This window comes from Rattus norvegicus, chromosome 2, assembly GCF_036323735.1.
Source record: "Rattus norvegicus strain BN/NHsdMcwi chromosome 2, GRCr8, whole genome shotgun sequence".
Classification (NCBI taxonomy): domain Eukaryota; kingdom Metazoa; phylum Chordata; class Mammalia; order Rodentia; family Muridae; genus Rattus; species Rattus norvegicus.
The window spans coordinates 15,826,429-15,842,978 of NC_086020.1; the positions used below are offsets into that span (position 1 = coordinate 15,826,429).

The 16,550-nt window shown below is 39.6% G+C and overlaps 1 protein-coding gene and 1 long non-coding RNA gene across 23 annotated transcripts in view; one reads left to right on the plus strand and one right to left on the minus strand.

Annotated features, from left to right (window-relative positions):
- Nucleotides 1-16,550, plus strand: part of Mef2c (myocyte enhancer factor 2C) — a 162,908-nt gene that overhangs the window by 117,697 nt on the left and 28,661 nt on the right. For 11 of the 21 annotated variants that reach the window (XM_017591163.3, XM_063282317.1, XM_063282319.1 and 8 more), the window contains 3 exon segments: nucleotides 3,566-3,709; nucleotides 11,123-11,309; nucleotides 13,500-13,547. In XM_017591163.3, coding sequence (XP_017446652.1) covers nucleotides 3,566-3,709; nucleotides 11,123-11,309; nucleotides 13,500-13,547 — 379 coding nt within the window. 21 annotated transcript variants of the gene reach the window in all.
- Nucleotides 9,789-16,550, minus strand: part of LOC103691412 (uncharacterized) — an 89,395-nt gene continuing 82,633 nt past the window's right edge. The window contains exons 2-3 of one of the 2 annotated variants that reach the window (XR_005500474.2): nucleotides 14,507-14,582; nucleotides 9,789-10,270 (exon numbers count right to left, since the gene is read on the minus strand). This is a non-coding gene — a long non-coding RNA (uncharacterized LOC103691412). Of the gene's footprint in view, nucleotides 10,271-14,121; nucleotides 14,583-16,550 lie in introns of those variants that run through there. The other variant, XR_010063693.1, reaches the window with a different exon arrangement.

The following is a 16,550-nucleotide window of genomic DNA, read 5'->3' on the forward strand; positions in this document are numbered from 1 at the left end:
TAAATCATTGCTTCCACACCAGTCATATTTATTGCCAGATAATGTCACCCGACACAAGGAGAATTCACTGGGAGAGAATCAGTGACTGCTTTCCCCTGCTCCTTACAGTGCCATGCCTGCAGTTTTGTTTGCATTCAATAGTTCACATCTTGCCCCAGGTACAAAGTGACTAGTGATCTTTGTTGTTGCTGTTTGGTTTCTCACTCTATGAACTGAGTGTTTTGTTGACCAGCAGACCTTCCCACTCTTGACCAAAGGGATGAGAGTGTAGCTGGGTTGGTAAAGGTCTTGTCTGCCAAGCACAAACCTTGGAGTTTGATCCATAGCATAGTACAAACCAAAAGCAATCACGCATACCTTCTAGCATTTGGAAGGCAGAGGCAGAAGGATAAGAAATTCAAGATCATTGCCATGATGGAGCAAGTTCAGGGTCATCCTTGACCTCATGAAACCTTGTCTTAAAAAAATATTTCTAGAAGTATAGATTTTTCTTCATATTTTCATCCTAAGAATTTCCCCAAACTTAAGTCCTTAACATTTCAATTTAATTTATCTAGCGTTGAGTAGACTTCTGCAGGTGAACGTGAATGCAAGAGACGAAGTCTGCGTTCCTGGTTCCTTAAAAATCAAATATTTGGACAGGGAAAGAAAAGCCACAGTTTGTCCCCAAGCGGTGACCAAGCTCCAGCTACAGTGCTTGGCAGTACAGTCTGAGGCTAGTCCTAAGGGTTCCTAAACTCTCAGTGAAACACTTGTGAGAGAGAATGAGTTAACATTTGTAGAGGTATTTCAGTGAAATATAAGCAGGGTTTTAATTTTTGTAAGCCGCGGTATCTGCCCACCCAAAAGCTTTGTGAGAATATTTAGCACACATGCATGTGCCAGATGGATTGTCATGACAGTTGATAGGCCTCTCCTAACCCTTGCGTTCTGTTGTCAGAAATCTGCATATCAAAACAACGATACTTTTTACAATAAGATTTGTTGGGTAAAATACATATTGAAAAAAATCTACTGTCTATTAAGACTAAATTAACATCATATGAGGGTTTTAAGTTAAAGGTTTTTTATAAGGCTATCTTAATGCGCCTTATGGAAATATAAATGTTACTTTTGAAGACTGCTAAATATTTTCTTGATCTTACCTACTTTTCTCTATGAAAGTGAATTCTTTTTAAATTGTGTATGTGAGGTATTATATGTGTTCTATATGTTTTGTGTGTGTGTGTTAAGTGTGAGGGGAGGGATATGAATGGACACATGTAGAGGGGTGTGGTGTATGTGTGTGTGTGTGTTAAGTGCTTGTTAGGGGAAGGTATATGAATGAACACATGTAGAGGTGTTGTTGAGTCGTGTGTGTGTGTGTGTGTGTGTGTGTGTGTGTGTGTGTGTGTGTGTGTGTGTTTGAGCATGTAAATGCCACAGGTTGATGTAGGATATCCTTCCACCTTTGATTTTTGAGGTAGGTTCCCTCACTGAGTTTGAAGCTAACCTGTTCAGATAAACTAGCTAGCCAATTAACTCCAAGGATCTACATGTCTCCAGCACCCTTTGTCCCAAGTCTCGGAGTTGTAGACACACACACTGAGCCCAGCTTTTTATATTAGTCTGTAATAGAGGAACTAAATCCTCATGCTTATGTGGCAGTGACATTTCACCAGCCCTGTGAGTGAATTCTTCATTTTATAGATTAGAAGTAGATTAGCTATAGATATGTTGACTGTAATGCAAGACACTTAGTTTCCTTTAAAGCTCAGGAATCTATAGAGGCCAATGCAAAAACATACAATACTCCAAGTGGAATGCTCTTGTGCTTGAAATAATGCTAACGAGAGAGTTTAAAATGTAAGAACTTAGTAACTAGAATTAGCAGCCTAGTGATTAGTTTTGTGATGTCCGTTCTAATGTTATTGTGGGAGACCTCAGTGAGTACTTGTTCTAGACCAAAATACATGGTTGTAAATTCATGAGAGGGGGACAGGTGGCCCCACCAATTAAAAATTCCTCAAGATTATAAATGTATATTTCATCATCTTGTGTCAAAATATTCACTTTAATATTCAAACATCTTACCACATAATAAGCTGTAACCATATGTTTGTTATATAATACCACTATAACATTAATAAATATTTACAGAGCTGCACTATGTCCTAGATGCTGAGAAATGATAGCTCCCAGTTTGGTTTTAAGTACAAGCCTTCACTGCCTCTGAAAGTAATTTTAAGCAGTATTATATTTGTTGCATGGTGATAAAAATCAATGGATTTGGATTTTAAACTGGATACTCCCTTGAAAATGACATCATTTTATTGTCCTCAAATGCATAAATCAAGGATGCAGTGTTACCTCAGCTTTCAGACCCTTGGCTGGGTGTTTCAGCTTTTGCTTTATTTGTATCTGAGTCCTGTATCCAATGTGGATCAGCTCTGAGGACTTTCCTTTAGTCAGAGCCGTGGTACATCTCTTTGTAACCAACCTTAGTAGTACCAGGAAAAATAAGAAATGGTGTGTGAGTCTCTTAATTAGTAACATGTCAAGTTATATGATTAATCAGAGGTTTTATGAGCTCCAAAACCACATTATTTCTGTCCACTGGATTGATTGTACATAGTTCGTTGAAAAATGGGTTTTTTAAAAAGAGTAAAATTCAGGACTCCTGACTCATAGTTTTCCAAACTGTTACACTGTTTTATTGGTATTTATCCCTTAGTGACAGCTAAAACTAGAGCAGACCTACATCGGGAGACAGGAGGCTGGCGAGAAGCCACTGACTTCTCTTTCATGTGTCAGGAGAGTCTCGGGCTGATTCGTGCTCTGCTGAAACCAGGAGCAGTGTGTGCTGTTTGATAACTCCTGACTTGGCTGTCTATGTACAGTGCTGTCGTCCTTACCCAGCTCAGGATAATGAAGCCCTAAGCTCAGCCACCCGGTGCTGCTTCCTACTCTTGCTTAGGGAGATAATTTCCCAATATTAGAAGTTTCAGTACAGCATCTTACAGATACACAGAACTCTAACAAGCAAAAATAATTCTCCCAAATGAGCGTCCTCCTCACAAGTGCTTGGTGGTTAGCTGGCTTCTTTAATGCCCTTTTGCTGTCAAGCACCAGGGACAAGACAGGATAGCAACTCCAACCACTATGTTAAATCGAGAGATAACATTTGCACTATTTCTTCTGTTTTTGGCATAGATTCTGAAATGACCTTGCAGCATCCCGACTGCTTGTACTTCTGTGGGAAAGGGTATCGTACCGCATTACACTTTGCATCTTGTAATTACTTTTCATTACATACTTCTGTCTGCGTGCTGTACCAAGATATTTTACCTTTCTTTGTCCCTTGACTGAATTTAGCTGCAAACAAAACAGTTCCTTGTTCCTTTTGTTAAGGTAGTGATGAGTACTCTGTGGAAATGGCTCGTTCTCCCCTCATGATTTCTTTCCCCAAACGTAGTCTAGCGTATATAATAGTCTGAAATGCTGGAGAGCTTGAATTTCTGTAACATCGCTAAATGTCTCTTACAGCCTTTGTCTAGGTTTGAACTTTGCACATTATGTATTTCAGACATTGAGAAAGAAGGGCCTTAATGGTTGTGACAGCCCCGATCCCGATGCAGACGATTCAGTAGGTCACAGCCCTGAGTCTGAGGACAAGTACAGGAAAATTAACGAAGATATTGATCTAATGATCAGCAGGCAAAGATTGTGTGTAAGTACTCGGAACACCCTTCATTGTTTTTACTCTTGATATCTCTCTGAACCTGGCAGGCATTGAACAAGAAAGAAAACAAAGGCTCTGAAAGCCCTGATCCTGACTCCTCTTACGCACTCACCCCACGCACTGAAGAAAAATACAAAAAAATTAATGAAGAATTTGATAATATGATCAAGAGTCATAAAATTCCTGTAAGTACCCAAGGTAGATGGCCGGTCTGCTGATAACCGCTGCAGTAACATCCCTTAACCCCCTCGGTGGTGGCTTGCTTTAAGAAGCATCGAAAAGTCAGACAGATGAAGTAGCCATCTCATCCCACAGGCAGTGCATTTAGAAAGCAACCCCTGTGGGATACTGAAATTGCGTCAACTCAAAGAGTTGCCATGGAGAAGTTCACTCAGAGGTAGAAGAGTTCACAGGAAGAAGAGAAAGATCCATGTGCTGTGCCCTGAATTTACACGGCCTCATGCAGGTCATCACAGGACACTAAAACATGAGACTCGCTTTCCGCATACATGTTGTATGCAGAGACCGGATACAGGAGTGGAACTGCTACTCCACCATGTACACCGACAGATATCACTAAGTAAAGGCTAGACTCTGAATGATCCATCAGCCCCTCCCCACACACGACATTCACCTACAGCACTGAAGGGCTAAAGCTAATGCGCTGCGGGGAACAGACTGCATGAAAGCTAACGGTAAGACTTCAATGTCTGTGTGATTTGAAAGCTCTTCTCAGGGTATTATGTGCTTTGCCTATACCAGCAGTTTCCATGCTTTAACATGTGGCTCAATTTTCTCTTAACCAATTAAGACATTTTCTAACAATCAATCATATGCCTTGCCAGATGGTTAAGAAAAATAACTATGCATGCATTATTGTTTTTGGTTCAGATGTATAGGGAGAAGATGCCTACCTCATTGTTACATTTAGGCAACAATCAAACAAACAATGTTAATTCTCCAGCATAAAAGATTCCACTCAAGGTTCAAATGCTTTTAATAATATTAGTACCTGAACCCTAATGTGTACACAAGCGTCTCACTATAGAATTAATTCCTTGTCAGAAAAAGTACACTTCTGGTAAGTTAGCAGAGCAGCCCAATCCTGAGTACTATGAGCAGATCGCCATGAAATTGGGCTTTGTTGATTATACATGTAGATGTTTAAGGCCAAAAGCTGTAAACCATATCCACACTGCACTCGCAAAGTAAATTAAACATTGCCACAGTCAGCCTTCACTGGTTGAAATGAACCCTTTAAAATGTATTTGCAAACTATAGTGCTGATTAGAAACTCTGTCTTTATGAATGCTTAGTTTTTCTTTTGCTAAATGAAATACTATCAGCGGACAACTTTTTTCAAAGTTTCATGCCTTAAATACTTTTTTGAGATTATAGTATAATTGCATCATTTCTCCCTTCCTTTTCCTTCCTCAAAACCCTCTTATGCACCCCTCCCAGTCTTAAAGGTCGTTACCCTTCAGTGTTCTACACAACACGTTCACAGCGTTTCCCTCATCAGAGAACTCCATACGTGCTTACGAACTGTATGCAAAATTCTTCAAAGATGAAATAGCCATCAGAATTGATTTTACTCAGAAAAGAGAAACAAACTGCTTCTTTGGTTGAACTTGTAGTTCTCAGAGCCTGAGTTTTCTTGCTATATACAGAAAAAAACTGTTAGAAAGCTGTGTGCGCAAAGGTTTAAAGGTGGGGCTACCGTAAGGCAACACCTTCAGTGCCCACCCACGGACCACAGGACTCCTCTGCACAGTTCAGAAAGCAGCATGCACCTGCCATGTTGCTGGTAACTGTCAGCATAGGGGAGCCTAAATGTGGAGAAAAGCTGAACCCCCAAAGTGTCAGAATGTATGGACCATGGATCCACAGATCAGGTCCCTGTGTTTTAAGGGGAAAGAAGATGGGCTACTCATCTAGATTCCCTGAGACATTTCCCTTTGTCATGCAAAATGTCCAAAGTCAAGAGACATGACGTGTTAAAAGAATGTGTGGCGGGAGGTGAAACACACAAGAGAGTCTATGGGCACAGCATGGAAAAGGAGCCGCATGACCTCTCCCTGTGCCATGGAGTCTTCAGGTCTTCCTGAGTGTCTCGGTGTCCACAGTGAGAAGCCCAGGTCTTGCACATTGCTCTCTCTTGCTGGGAGTTCATTCTGTTGACAGTTTCCACAGCTGCTAAAACATTTACAGCAATGCAAGGACACTCTGCCCTTTGTGTGCAGAGAGTGTTTCCAACCCTTTCAAAAACATTACAAGACTGTGTTTTTCCTTTCAAAGAACCAGTGTGAAATGTTTCCCTTTTAATATAGAACTTTTAATACTAAAGTCACCTGTTGGAGTAATATAATTTATGCCCCTATTCCTCAATTACATGTAATAATTCATGGGTGGTTTGGAGTCTTGTTGACCAGCATTTCCTCCTGCTGCTCTGCTACAGTTCATGCTGGGCATCGTGGCAAGCAAAAACAGCCCCATTTGGAGGAGCCAGGGATTAGCAAAAAGACCCGAGTGGATGAGAAGTAGAAAGAGGAAATGAGGAGAGAGCAAATAGAGACATCTGTATTTTCTTCTGAAATGGTGGACTATGAAGACAGCAGCATTGCTATATGCAGAATTAACAGTAGAATGAATTTGAAAATCACTTGATTTATATGCAAAGGAAGAATGCTTGAAGAAAGGGAAATGATTGGCTGCATAGGTCTGGAGGACCAAATAGTGGGTGGAGATGATCAGAGATGATGAAGTAGCAGACTGGACGAGCACCCAAGTGGGTAGTGTAAATTAGGTCAGGATGGACACGCTCTCACTTGACCATAATTGTGTAGGCATTGAATACAGGGAAAGGGAGAGCAGGTGCTCAGCAGAGCTCAGGCAGGGATGAAAGTTCAGACACTGAGGACGTAAAGGGAGGGACAGATGTGATATATGCTACAGCCACTAGGAAGCCATGAAGAAACCGAGATAAGGGCAGTCAGTAGTCACTTGTCATTACAACTCTATAATATTTTTCCTCTACCAGGAGCTCTGCCGCTTGGTAGTCCAATTAGTGGCAAAACAATAAAGCAGAGGATTCAGTTCAGTTGTTTACATGGACAAAAGAAGGAGCATTAACTAAAAGTAATATTTTATCAAAAATGTACTATTTGATTTTATTGACTTTTCTTCATGGAAAGTTTGGGGGAAATCAAGGGTTCATATGTTCCCCTGACTCATGTATCATTCAAGAACCAGGGTTCAGAGACAGCAGCTACAAGCTTCTCAGCCGTTGTTCCTACTTAGGACATGGGCCACCTGCATCCTCTCCCTGAGAGGAGCTTGGGACTATGTCCTGCTATCACCAAGTATTTCGCCCTCTGAAAACAAGAGCTAAGCCCCCTTGTCTTCCTGATCCCCATCCCTTCTCACAGCACTTCATGTGATCACTCCAAATTCTACTTTCCAGAGTCGAGTGTTCTAAACATTTAGAGACTGGCACACGATGACTAACTTTAGGGGTGGCTTCTGTTTTTGAGGCAAAAAAATTTTTTTAAAATAGATCTTTTAAAGCTTCCTAATTTTAAAAGTCAAAAAGAAAAAGAATAATGCAAATTTCTTCAAAATATATGTTACTCTGTCTTCACATTGCTTCCCAAGTACTTAGGGATGCTTAGTGCCTTTGTCTACGCAGCCATCTTTTTCCATGGATAAGAAGATTAGGGTCAGGGAACTTTAAACGGCTTCCTGATTTAGTAACAAGGTATTATGTGATTGAGGCTGTGGCTGATTTCTTGGGGAAAGGCTAATCTTAAATTTCTAGAATAGCATCTCAGTGTGGTTATCTTAAGCTTGTAGTGTATGTTCAAGGCGCTGTAGATAATCCCAGATATGACCAGCAGCAGTGACACAAAGGACGGAGGACGCCCCGATGCTGCTGTATATTATGAGTTCAAAACTCTTTGATATGCTCTGGTATCAGAATATATCTGACTCCCATTTAACTAATCAGAAATGAATTTTTTAGCAATCCTCCTCAAGTTGTTACGGTTCAATGTGCTAGAAACTCATTCATTCTTCAGGATAATGCTTAGAAGGAAAAAGGAGTCTACTGACTTGCATTGAACTGGTTATTCATTCATTGCATAATAATTAACATCTTCTATGTTGTGAAAGAGCCTCTAATCTCTTAGGGGAGGAGAGAAGGGCTTGGCCCTCTAGTGAGGCCCAGGCAACATTCTATTCATTATGAGGAGATACTGAACTCTGTAGCAAGTCTTCAGGACCCAATGAGAGTAGAGGATGCCTGGGTAGGAACAATGAGTGCAGATTAATGTTTGCAACCCAAAGGTAGTTTTAAAGTATGGACTTTTAAATCAATATGGAAGAAAGTTTTTAAAGTTGACTTTTCCCCACAGCCTCAGATGTAGTAGTCAACTGTTAGTCATGTGGACCACAGATGGTAGTTTACTATTACCTAATAGATGTGAACTATATGATCACTAACTACAAGATTTGCACCAAAATAATCATCTGTACTGCACAGTGAACTAAGAGCAAAACCAGATTCAGTCACTAGTTTAATGATGTTTGGCCATTTTTAAACTTTACTATTTTGAAAAAGGAAAAATTATACACAATGAAGGGATACTGACAGTGTTAAATTATATCAAGTAAATAAATTACTTGATATACCCTAGTGCCTGTTCAATAGAAAAAATATGCAGGAAATGATAATCTTACACTTTTATATGAATGGGGTATATACTCCAAAACTTCTCCTTTAAAGAAAAAAATATCCAAATAATATGAGAATGTATTTTGAATTGTTGGTAGCAACAGACCTTGAGTACTTTGAGGAAGAACTATTACCAACCAACGTCAAAACTGTTTTTGACTTGAATAAAAGAGAAAGAGATCTAAAGATGGGTGTAAAGATGAGCAGGATAATAGGACAGTCAAGGTGGACATTCTCCGCATGACCAGATTTTGAGCAAAGGTTTAGACGTAGTGCTGGAATTAATCAGGGTATTTGGTTAAGAGTAAGAAAAGAGGGCAAGGGCAGGCTGGCAGGTGTAAGTAGTGTAGGTTGGTAAAGGCCCAAATGTGGAGGAAGTGGCACTTTTCCTTTAGGTAAAATGTGTACCCTCGTGGGGACTTGAGAGAGGGTTGTTGTCATCTAATGTGTGATTTTAACAGATCAAGGTCCTGAGTGGTGTCTGTTGAAAGTAAAAAGCAGAAAGGTAAAGCCCAGAGTAGGTTGGTCTATCAGAGGGCAACTGTAGGAATCACCATGATGTGGCTAGGAATGAGGGTGTTCACACGCCCACCCAGAATTTCAAAATGTCCTCATTCAAAATCTGCAGAGTTAATATTGTGGTCTAAAGTCATAGCCAGAAACAGTTGCCAAGCTCAAAATGTGCCTGAAGAAAGCTTGTTAAAAGGACTACACATGTAGATAGGGTTAAAGGAAACCTGAGGGAGTAACAAAGTATTTTGGGGTCTGGAGCCTAGAAGTTGCTATTATCTGCAGGCCTAAGGACACAGAGGAAGAAGAAATCACTGGAGGAGGGAAAGCCCTGTTTCAGCAAGAGAGAACTATTCAAAGTATATCTGTAGGTGAATGGAGCCCCGGCAAACATCCAGTAAGAAAGATGCTGCTGCAAGGCGGGCCCTTGGCCTCTCTACTCCACTTGTGTTGCTGCTGCCGTCTGCACCAGTGGCTGGAAGGCCTAGTTGATATATTTGGAGCTCAGGACAAGGAGAAAGCGATTTGATGGTGCAGCCTGCTGATGGTGGAGGCTGATGAGCCCTAGTACCGTACTGTCTTCATAGTTAGTTTCCATTCTCACATGGCATGTCAGTGAAAGGATATATTTATCACTCTACAGATGTCTGCAGCATACATTAATAATTTTTCTTGTTTAACAGGGCTTTGGATATGTGGGCATATATCCACACTTTGATAGATCACCATGCATTTATACTCAATGATTATAGGATTTATCCAAAAGTCACTTTCTATTATCTTGTATTCAATCCACAAATGACCTAAAGGACAGACATACTATCATATCACATGAGCATTTTTATTTCCCTTAAAAATGAGGAAAAGTCAAAGTCATTTGAAAGTTGTAAAACATCTGCTTTTACCAATATTATAGTATCAATAACACAGAAGGAAATAAAGGCATGAAATGAAGACTATGAGGGCATAGATATAAACAGAGAACATAGTATAGTTAACACAACATAAACACAGTGTTACTGCAGACACATGTATGATTCAGGCCAGCCAATCGACCAGTTACAGATAGCTGCAGGAAATTCTAAAGAAAACAACTGGTAATAATGAAGGCAACAAGAACAAACTAGATGTGAGCCACAAACAAACACACATTTAAACTTGGACACCTCTTACCGAAAACCTCAGAAGGCTCATAGGAATCTTTTGTGTGTGTACACACACAAACCCAATTTTTCATGATAAAGGCTATATGCCGTGATACCACGAGTCCTCTGGCATGTCTTTGAGCAGTATTTTCACTCGTAATGCTGACAAAAGGAGAAAGACAAGAGTGTTTACCACTATGATGAGTTACTGAAAGCAGAAACAGAAACATAGTTTTGCTTAAGTTGCCAAAATAATAGCAAAAAATCAATAATTGGAGCCTGGATCACTCTAATTAGACATCCGCACAGCTTCAGCTCGCTAAACATTTGCCAGCTCTCTCATTTGGGATATAGATCTTGCCATGAGGCAGGGGCAATACCTATACAGCAAAATGTGAGGCACTGCCTGTTTCCTGAGATATCACTTTAAAATGTGAGCTACTAAGTGATACACACTCCCTGAAACCTGTGCCATAAAATGGCTATTATCTCCTGACTTGCTATTAACAGACAGATTTTTAAAAATAATAATTAAACTATATGTGCTATTCACATGCCTGAAGATGATTTTATATCATTAAACTTCTGCATAAATATGCTTCAATAAGCAATTAAAGCAAAGGATCAGCTTTGCATTTTAATCCCCCTTTTCTCTGTGAAATCATCACAGTCACGTACCTTTGATCTTACCATCATTTCTGGCACCTGATTCAGATATCACAAATGAATAATTATTACTTCATAGAATGGAATTCAAAGACAATGGTGTCTAATGAAATAGGGCTTTGTTTCACAGAAAAGTGAAACGCTTCCTAACGGTTGCAGAGAAAGAGTTCTAAGCACAGGGAAGAAATCAATCTATGGTTGCACATCTTGAGACAACCCTCCCCCCTTCCTGGGAGTAATCTACACACTGCACAATTTGGAATTTGGAATTTTCCTTGGCCAAGTTAATGCCGTCTGTGCTCGAATCCGTCTGTCTTACTTACATGGTTTTTCCTGTGTTCCCCACAGGCTGTTCCACCTCCCAACTTTGAGATGCCAGTTACCATCCCAGTGTCCAGTCATAACAGTTTGGTATACAGCAACCCTGTCAGCTCACTGGGAAACCCTAATCTTCTGCCACTGGCCCACCCTTCTCTGCAGAGGAATAGTATGTCTCCTGGTGTGACACATAGACCTCCAAGTGCAGGTAACACAGGTAGGTCCTTAAGAGGACATAACGTTCCCGAGGCATTGGAAGGAACCACTTGTACTGAAAGCTTTCTTACTTAGAAAGTGTGCTGTCTTCCTGTTTGTATTCTTTTGTTGCTCAACATCCACCCCTTACTAAATACTCTCTGTGACACAGCAGAAGTTCTTGATTGTCTTTCAGTGTTTCACATAACGCACACTTTGTCTTTTCTGGCTGTCAGTTTTCTCCTCCAGTTGCTATCTAAGCTCATCCTTTCTTCTTTCTCGAACAGTGTGTCAAATATCTAGTCTACACACTTTCATTGTAGTCCCCTCTGCATAAAGAACCTTTTCTCTCTTCTTCCTACTAAACTGTCACTGTGAGACTGCCCTCTGTGTTATCTAGTAGCATTTTATCCCTGTATGTAATCATTTGTGTCAATATTTATTTATTTATTTATTTATTTATTTATTTATTTATTTATTTATTTTGAGATACCTTATCCCAGTAAGAATATACAGCAGAAAGGACGTGTGCTCCCAGTAGACTAGCATGTATGAAATGTGTAAGTTGTATGACATTAAAACACAGCTAAATCAGAAGTGCAGCCACTGAAGTCCACTTGCCACAGATTTGTCTCAACATTATAAAATATCCTTGTCGCTGCCCAATTCTCAATGGCCTAGAGACAAGAAATTATTGCTAGGAAAAAAACCAGACATTCTTAGTATGTGAATCCAGCTAAATATGTTATGATGTACTGTATTGAATACATGTCTTTTCTCCACTGGACTTGAAGAATCTTGAAAGGAAGAATGCCCATTTGATCTGCCAAGCTCACAGTGGGAACTAATTCAGTGTGTACTGAATATAACTAAGCCATTCCTTCATAGTTCCAGAAGCAGCATCAAAAATAATTGTATTTCTAAATCTCATACAGCAGTCTATTGTGTATTTACATTCTGGTTTTAAGAAAGTACTCTACGGGGTGCTTTCAATAGCTTAGGCACATTTAACTGTACTAAGAGCAGCTTATTGACAGAAGGACATTTTCCTCTAGAAGATTTTATAAATCTTGAACCAGGGAAATATGTACAAAGGGCTTTGCTGTGCCATTCTCTCCTTTATAATATGACTGAATTTTATTATACATTTAATTGTCATATAGATTCCTTTCAGTTCGTATTTAGACTTTTGAATATCCTATTTGATAACTCGTGTTCATTCACTATTTTGGTATTTTGTCTTCAAAACTGTATTTGCCGGGAAATAGGAAACATGTCCTTAAAATATTAGAAACATCTTCTGTGATTTCAATAGCTGGAAACAATTAATAGCTATGAAGTATGGCTTCCAAACAACTTAGAAATCACAACAGATGATAATCTCAACTACTTTTCCTGAATCTTGTTCTTTCTAATTTCTCAAATGATCATCTTCAATCTTACTGAAAGTTCACAACTCTTATAAAGAAACATTGTCATTTTGTATGTATCTATTCATTTATCTCTTTGTCACTGGGACTTGGGAGCCACAGCCCTTGTGCGGTAATCAGAGGTCACTGAGAAGGAGCCAGTTCTCTTCCACCATGTAGGACCTGGATGGAACTCAGGCCTTCAGGCTTGGTGGTAACTGCCAAGATTTGCTGAGTCATCCTGCTAGTGCAAGTTTTTGTGTTGTTCTTAAATAAGCAATTAGTTAGTATATTGCAAACCTGTAGCAAAGAAAACTTGTTTGTTGTGCCATTAAATGAAATTCAGCTAGGTATATTAGCCAATTATGAGAAAATAAAAATTCTAGTCAATTAATTTTGCACCAAAAATAATGTTAGAAAATATATAGAAAAATTAGACATCAGATATGTGGATATCAAGGCATGGTAGAAATGAAGTGGAATTTTTCTGTGAAGTATCTCTTGAGAAAATCAGACTTGGAAATAGTAAAAATGAGGAGACTGTTATAAGGCTGTATTTTTCTAATGTAATCTTTCCTGGGGGGTGGGGGTGGAGAAAAGCTCTTCAAAATGTCAGTAAGTGAATGTATTTTTAACATTTGAACACAGCATGTCACAATAAAACAAATGTCAGCCCTGTGACTAAGGTAGCACGGTTTACGCTTGTGTCTCAGAAGAGGACAAATGCTGAGTGCTGAAGACTCTGTGCTCCGTCCTGTTGGCCCCTAGCCTTTCTCCTTTTGATCTTCCTCTCTTCTCCATAGGTGGTCTGATGGGTGGAGACCTCACATCCGGTGCAGGCACCAGTGCAGGTGAGCATAGACCTCAGTGCTGCAGCATGTGTTATGGGCCAGTCTGTTGGGTTATTTCCAAGAAATACTACGGTTCTTTCAGAAGGGGGAATGGTTAAACAGTAACTTACAAAAGGACTAATTACTAACTAGAGTCTTACTTAATAAAACTTCAACGGAAGCCAAGCAGAACTGTTATATCCAATTTGTTAATGAAGAGAATTTACTTGTGTTACTTATGCAGTTAAAGAATATTTTAAAGAAGTCTAAAAATCAAATAACTTCAGCTGGTCTGCAGAGAAGTGTAGGTTCGAATCAGATCACCTCAATCCCTGATACCACTGTTAGACAATAGTACCTTATAGAGGCCATAGTTCTTATGTTCTCTGTTAATCAGTCCCTAATTGAATCAATTATGTCCACACAACGAACTGATATTCTATATATTTCTAAAGAAGGGTACATAAAGAAATAACAGAAGAAAGATTGCAGTCATTCAACAATACTGGTAATCAAATCACATTTGGCAATAACAGAATATCAGTAGACTACACTACCACAAAACCCCTCAAATACACTTCAGCTCTTAGGAATATCATCAACAATGACCAGTTATCTCATTGTCATGTGTCTTCATATTTGCAAAGAAATTTATAATATTGGAATTTTTGAGATGTTGATTTCCTTTTCAGTGCAAATACATAATGTAGCACAGGACTTTTAAGTGCCATCTCTAGTTTAGTATGAGGCATAGAAGTAACCATGGTAATTCTGCAGGTGGAACATGCTATAAATCTAAAATAGGAGGAGGCAGGCATGAATGACACAAGGTTATGTTTGAAGTGTCAAAAAAATCAAGTTTATTGAAATATGCATGGACAGCCTAATTAAAACATTTTGCTCGGGTCAAATATAATAGCCTGCTAATTATAAGAAAGAAGATAAGGAAAATTGGCATACAAAAACATTTTTATACATACATCTGTTGGAGGTGGTATCTCTTCTGGGTATTAGGTTTTTACTGCTTCCGTGAGTGGTACAGAAAAAGTTCCAGAACTACACAGAAAGTAGATAGAAAGGATGAATAGCAGTAGCTTCGTATTTTAAATAGCTTATAAAAAAATTAGATGCAGCCAAACTAGTAAATAGATTCAATAGTATTTTTCTAGGCAATGAATTCAATTCAATTTTTTCTCCGCAAAAAATACTTTTCAAAGAGTAAGCTCAAAGTTCAAGAACCAGACCAAGTTCAGTCAGGTGTTTCCAGGATTGAAGTCCTAGCCAAACACTGGTTATGATCAGTGGTGAGACTAGCAGTCACATACTGGTTGGGTAGGACCAGAACATAACCCAAGAGTAGTCTCCATGCGTTGACTGTGTTCGGTAGTTCAGGAAGCCAGCTTGATTACTATTAAAGGAACAGCCAGTAGTGGGAGCAATGGTTACTAACTTGGGTGCAAATGGTCTTTTACTATAAATAGCAATGATACTTTCGAATCTGATGTGGAAAATAAAAGGTGGTTGGTTGTTCAGTTTTGCTCTTATTGTTAGTTGTCAGACATCTTACTAGATGTAACCATTCTCCAAGAATAAAGGAGATATTCAGTATTCTAAATATAAAAATTGCCTCAGCGTAGGATCATTCCAAAGGTCTCAGGAGTTAAGGAAATTCATCCTACTGCCTCCGAACCTATGCCACAGGAATGAGACTCCTTATATCTAAAAATAGAGTGACTCAGGCTAGGGTACGGCTCAGGGGGCAAACTGCTTACTAAGCATGCCTGGCAGTCTCAGCATTGAGGTGTCTGTAATGATATCATGTTCCTGTAAAGAAGTGGGAGGCAGACACAGGACAATGTGCAGAAACCCACGGGCCAGCTAGTCAGGCACATAGAACAGTGAGCATGGATGAGGTCCGTGTTTCAGGCAAAGACCGATGCTCAAGATTGTTTCCTGGACATTGACTGTGGCACTGACCCCATGACCATGCCTACACAAACACATACATATAGATACAGAAACACAAGGGGTCAAAAGGAAAATCTGTGGGTGTACCCCGTTACTAGATAGGATTTTCTGGTATGTCATATCACACATGTATAATTTTCAGTCTCTACATCACTAAATAAAAACTATTTAATTTCTTTTAGACAGAGCAAGCAGCCCTTTCTGAGCCTGGTTCCAAGGAACACCTGTGGCAGGTGCCATTTAGTCTTGAGCATAGCCAGGTCCTGCTTGTAAGCTCACTCATCGCCACCTTCTTTTTGATGCCAGCCAGTGTCATATGTCAAGACCAAATATATCTGTGCTGGTGTCAGAGAATCACATAGCACCAAGGGGAAGCAAGGCCAGCCAGAAAGTCTGCATTCTCAGTGAAGAAAATTAAAGCAAAATTACCAAAAGATATTGTCCAAAGGTTTAACATTGTCACTTATACTCAAGGTCTCAGACTTAGAAACTGCAAAGCCAATGACAGACTGCAGCCAAACTATATACTTCTTACCCTCTGTTGTTAGTTTTTCAAAATCAAGTGAAAAAAAAAAGAGATATAGTTTCACAAGGAGTAGAAGTAACATTTATTGTGTGCCTTAAAAAATCCCAATCAAGTAGATAAGCATTCTCTTTCTTGTCTCAGCTTGGTTACATGGAGACATTTTCCCACAGTCTCCGAGTCATTGTGCCATTACTCTGTAGTCCACCTAGTCCTGTTAACTCTATTTCCAGGACACTTGTTAGGACAACCCTTCTCTCTCCATTCCCATCCTAGTGTCCTGGCTCAGACTCACAGCACCGCTCCCAGACTGTCTCCATCTTTCTGGTCTATGTAACATTCCTCACTCATCTCCCTGTGTCTAATCAGACTTTCTCCATGCCTCAAACTAGATATATGTCAACATTTACATGCGCTAAACTCTCAGGATTAACCATGAGCCATTTATCTCTGTCTGACCCCTCCTACTTTCATAGCTTGCATCCTTTTCTGGCACTGCCATCCAAAGCATCTTGTACTCTAAATTTACTAAT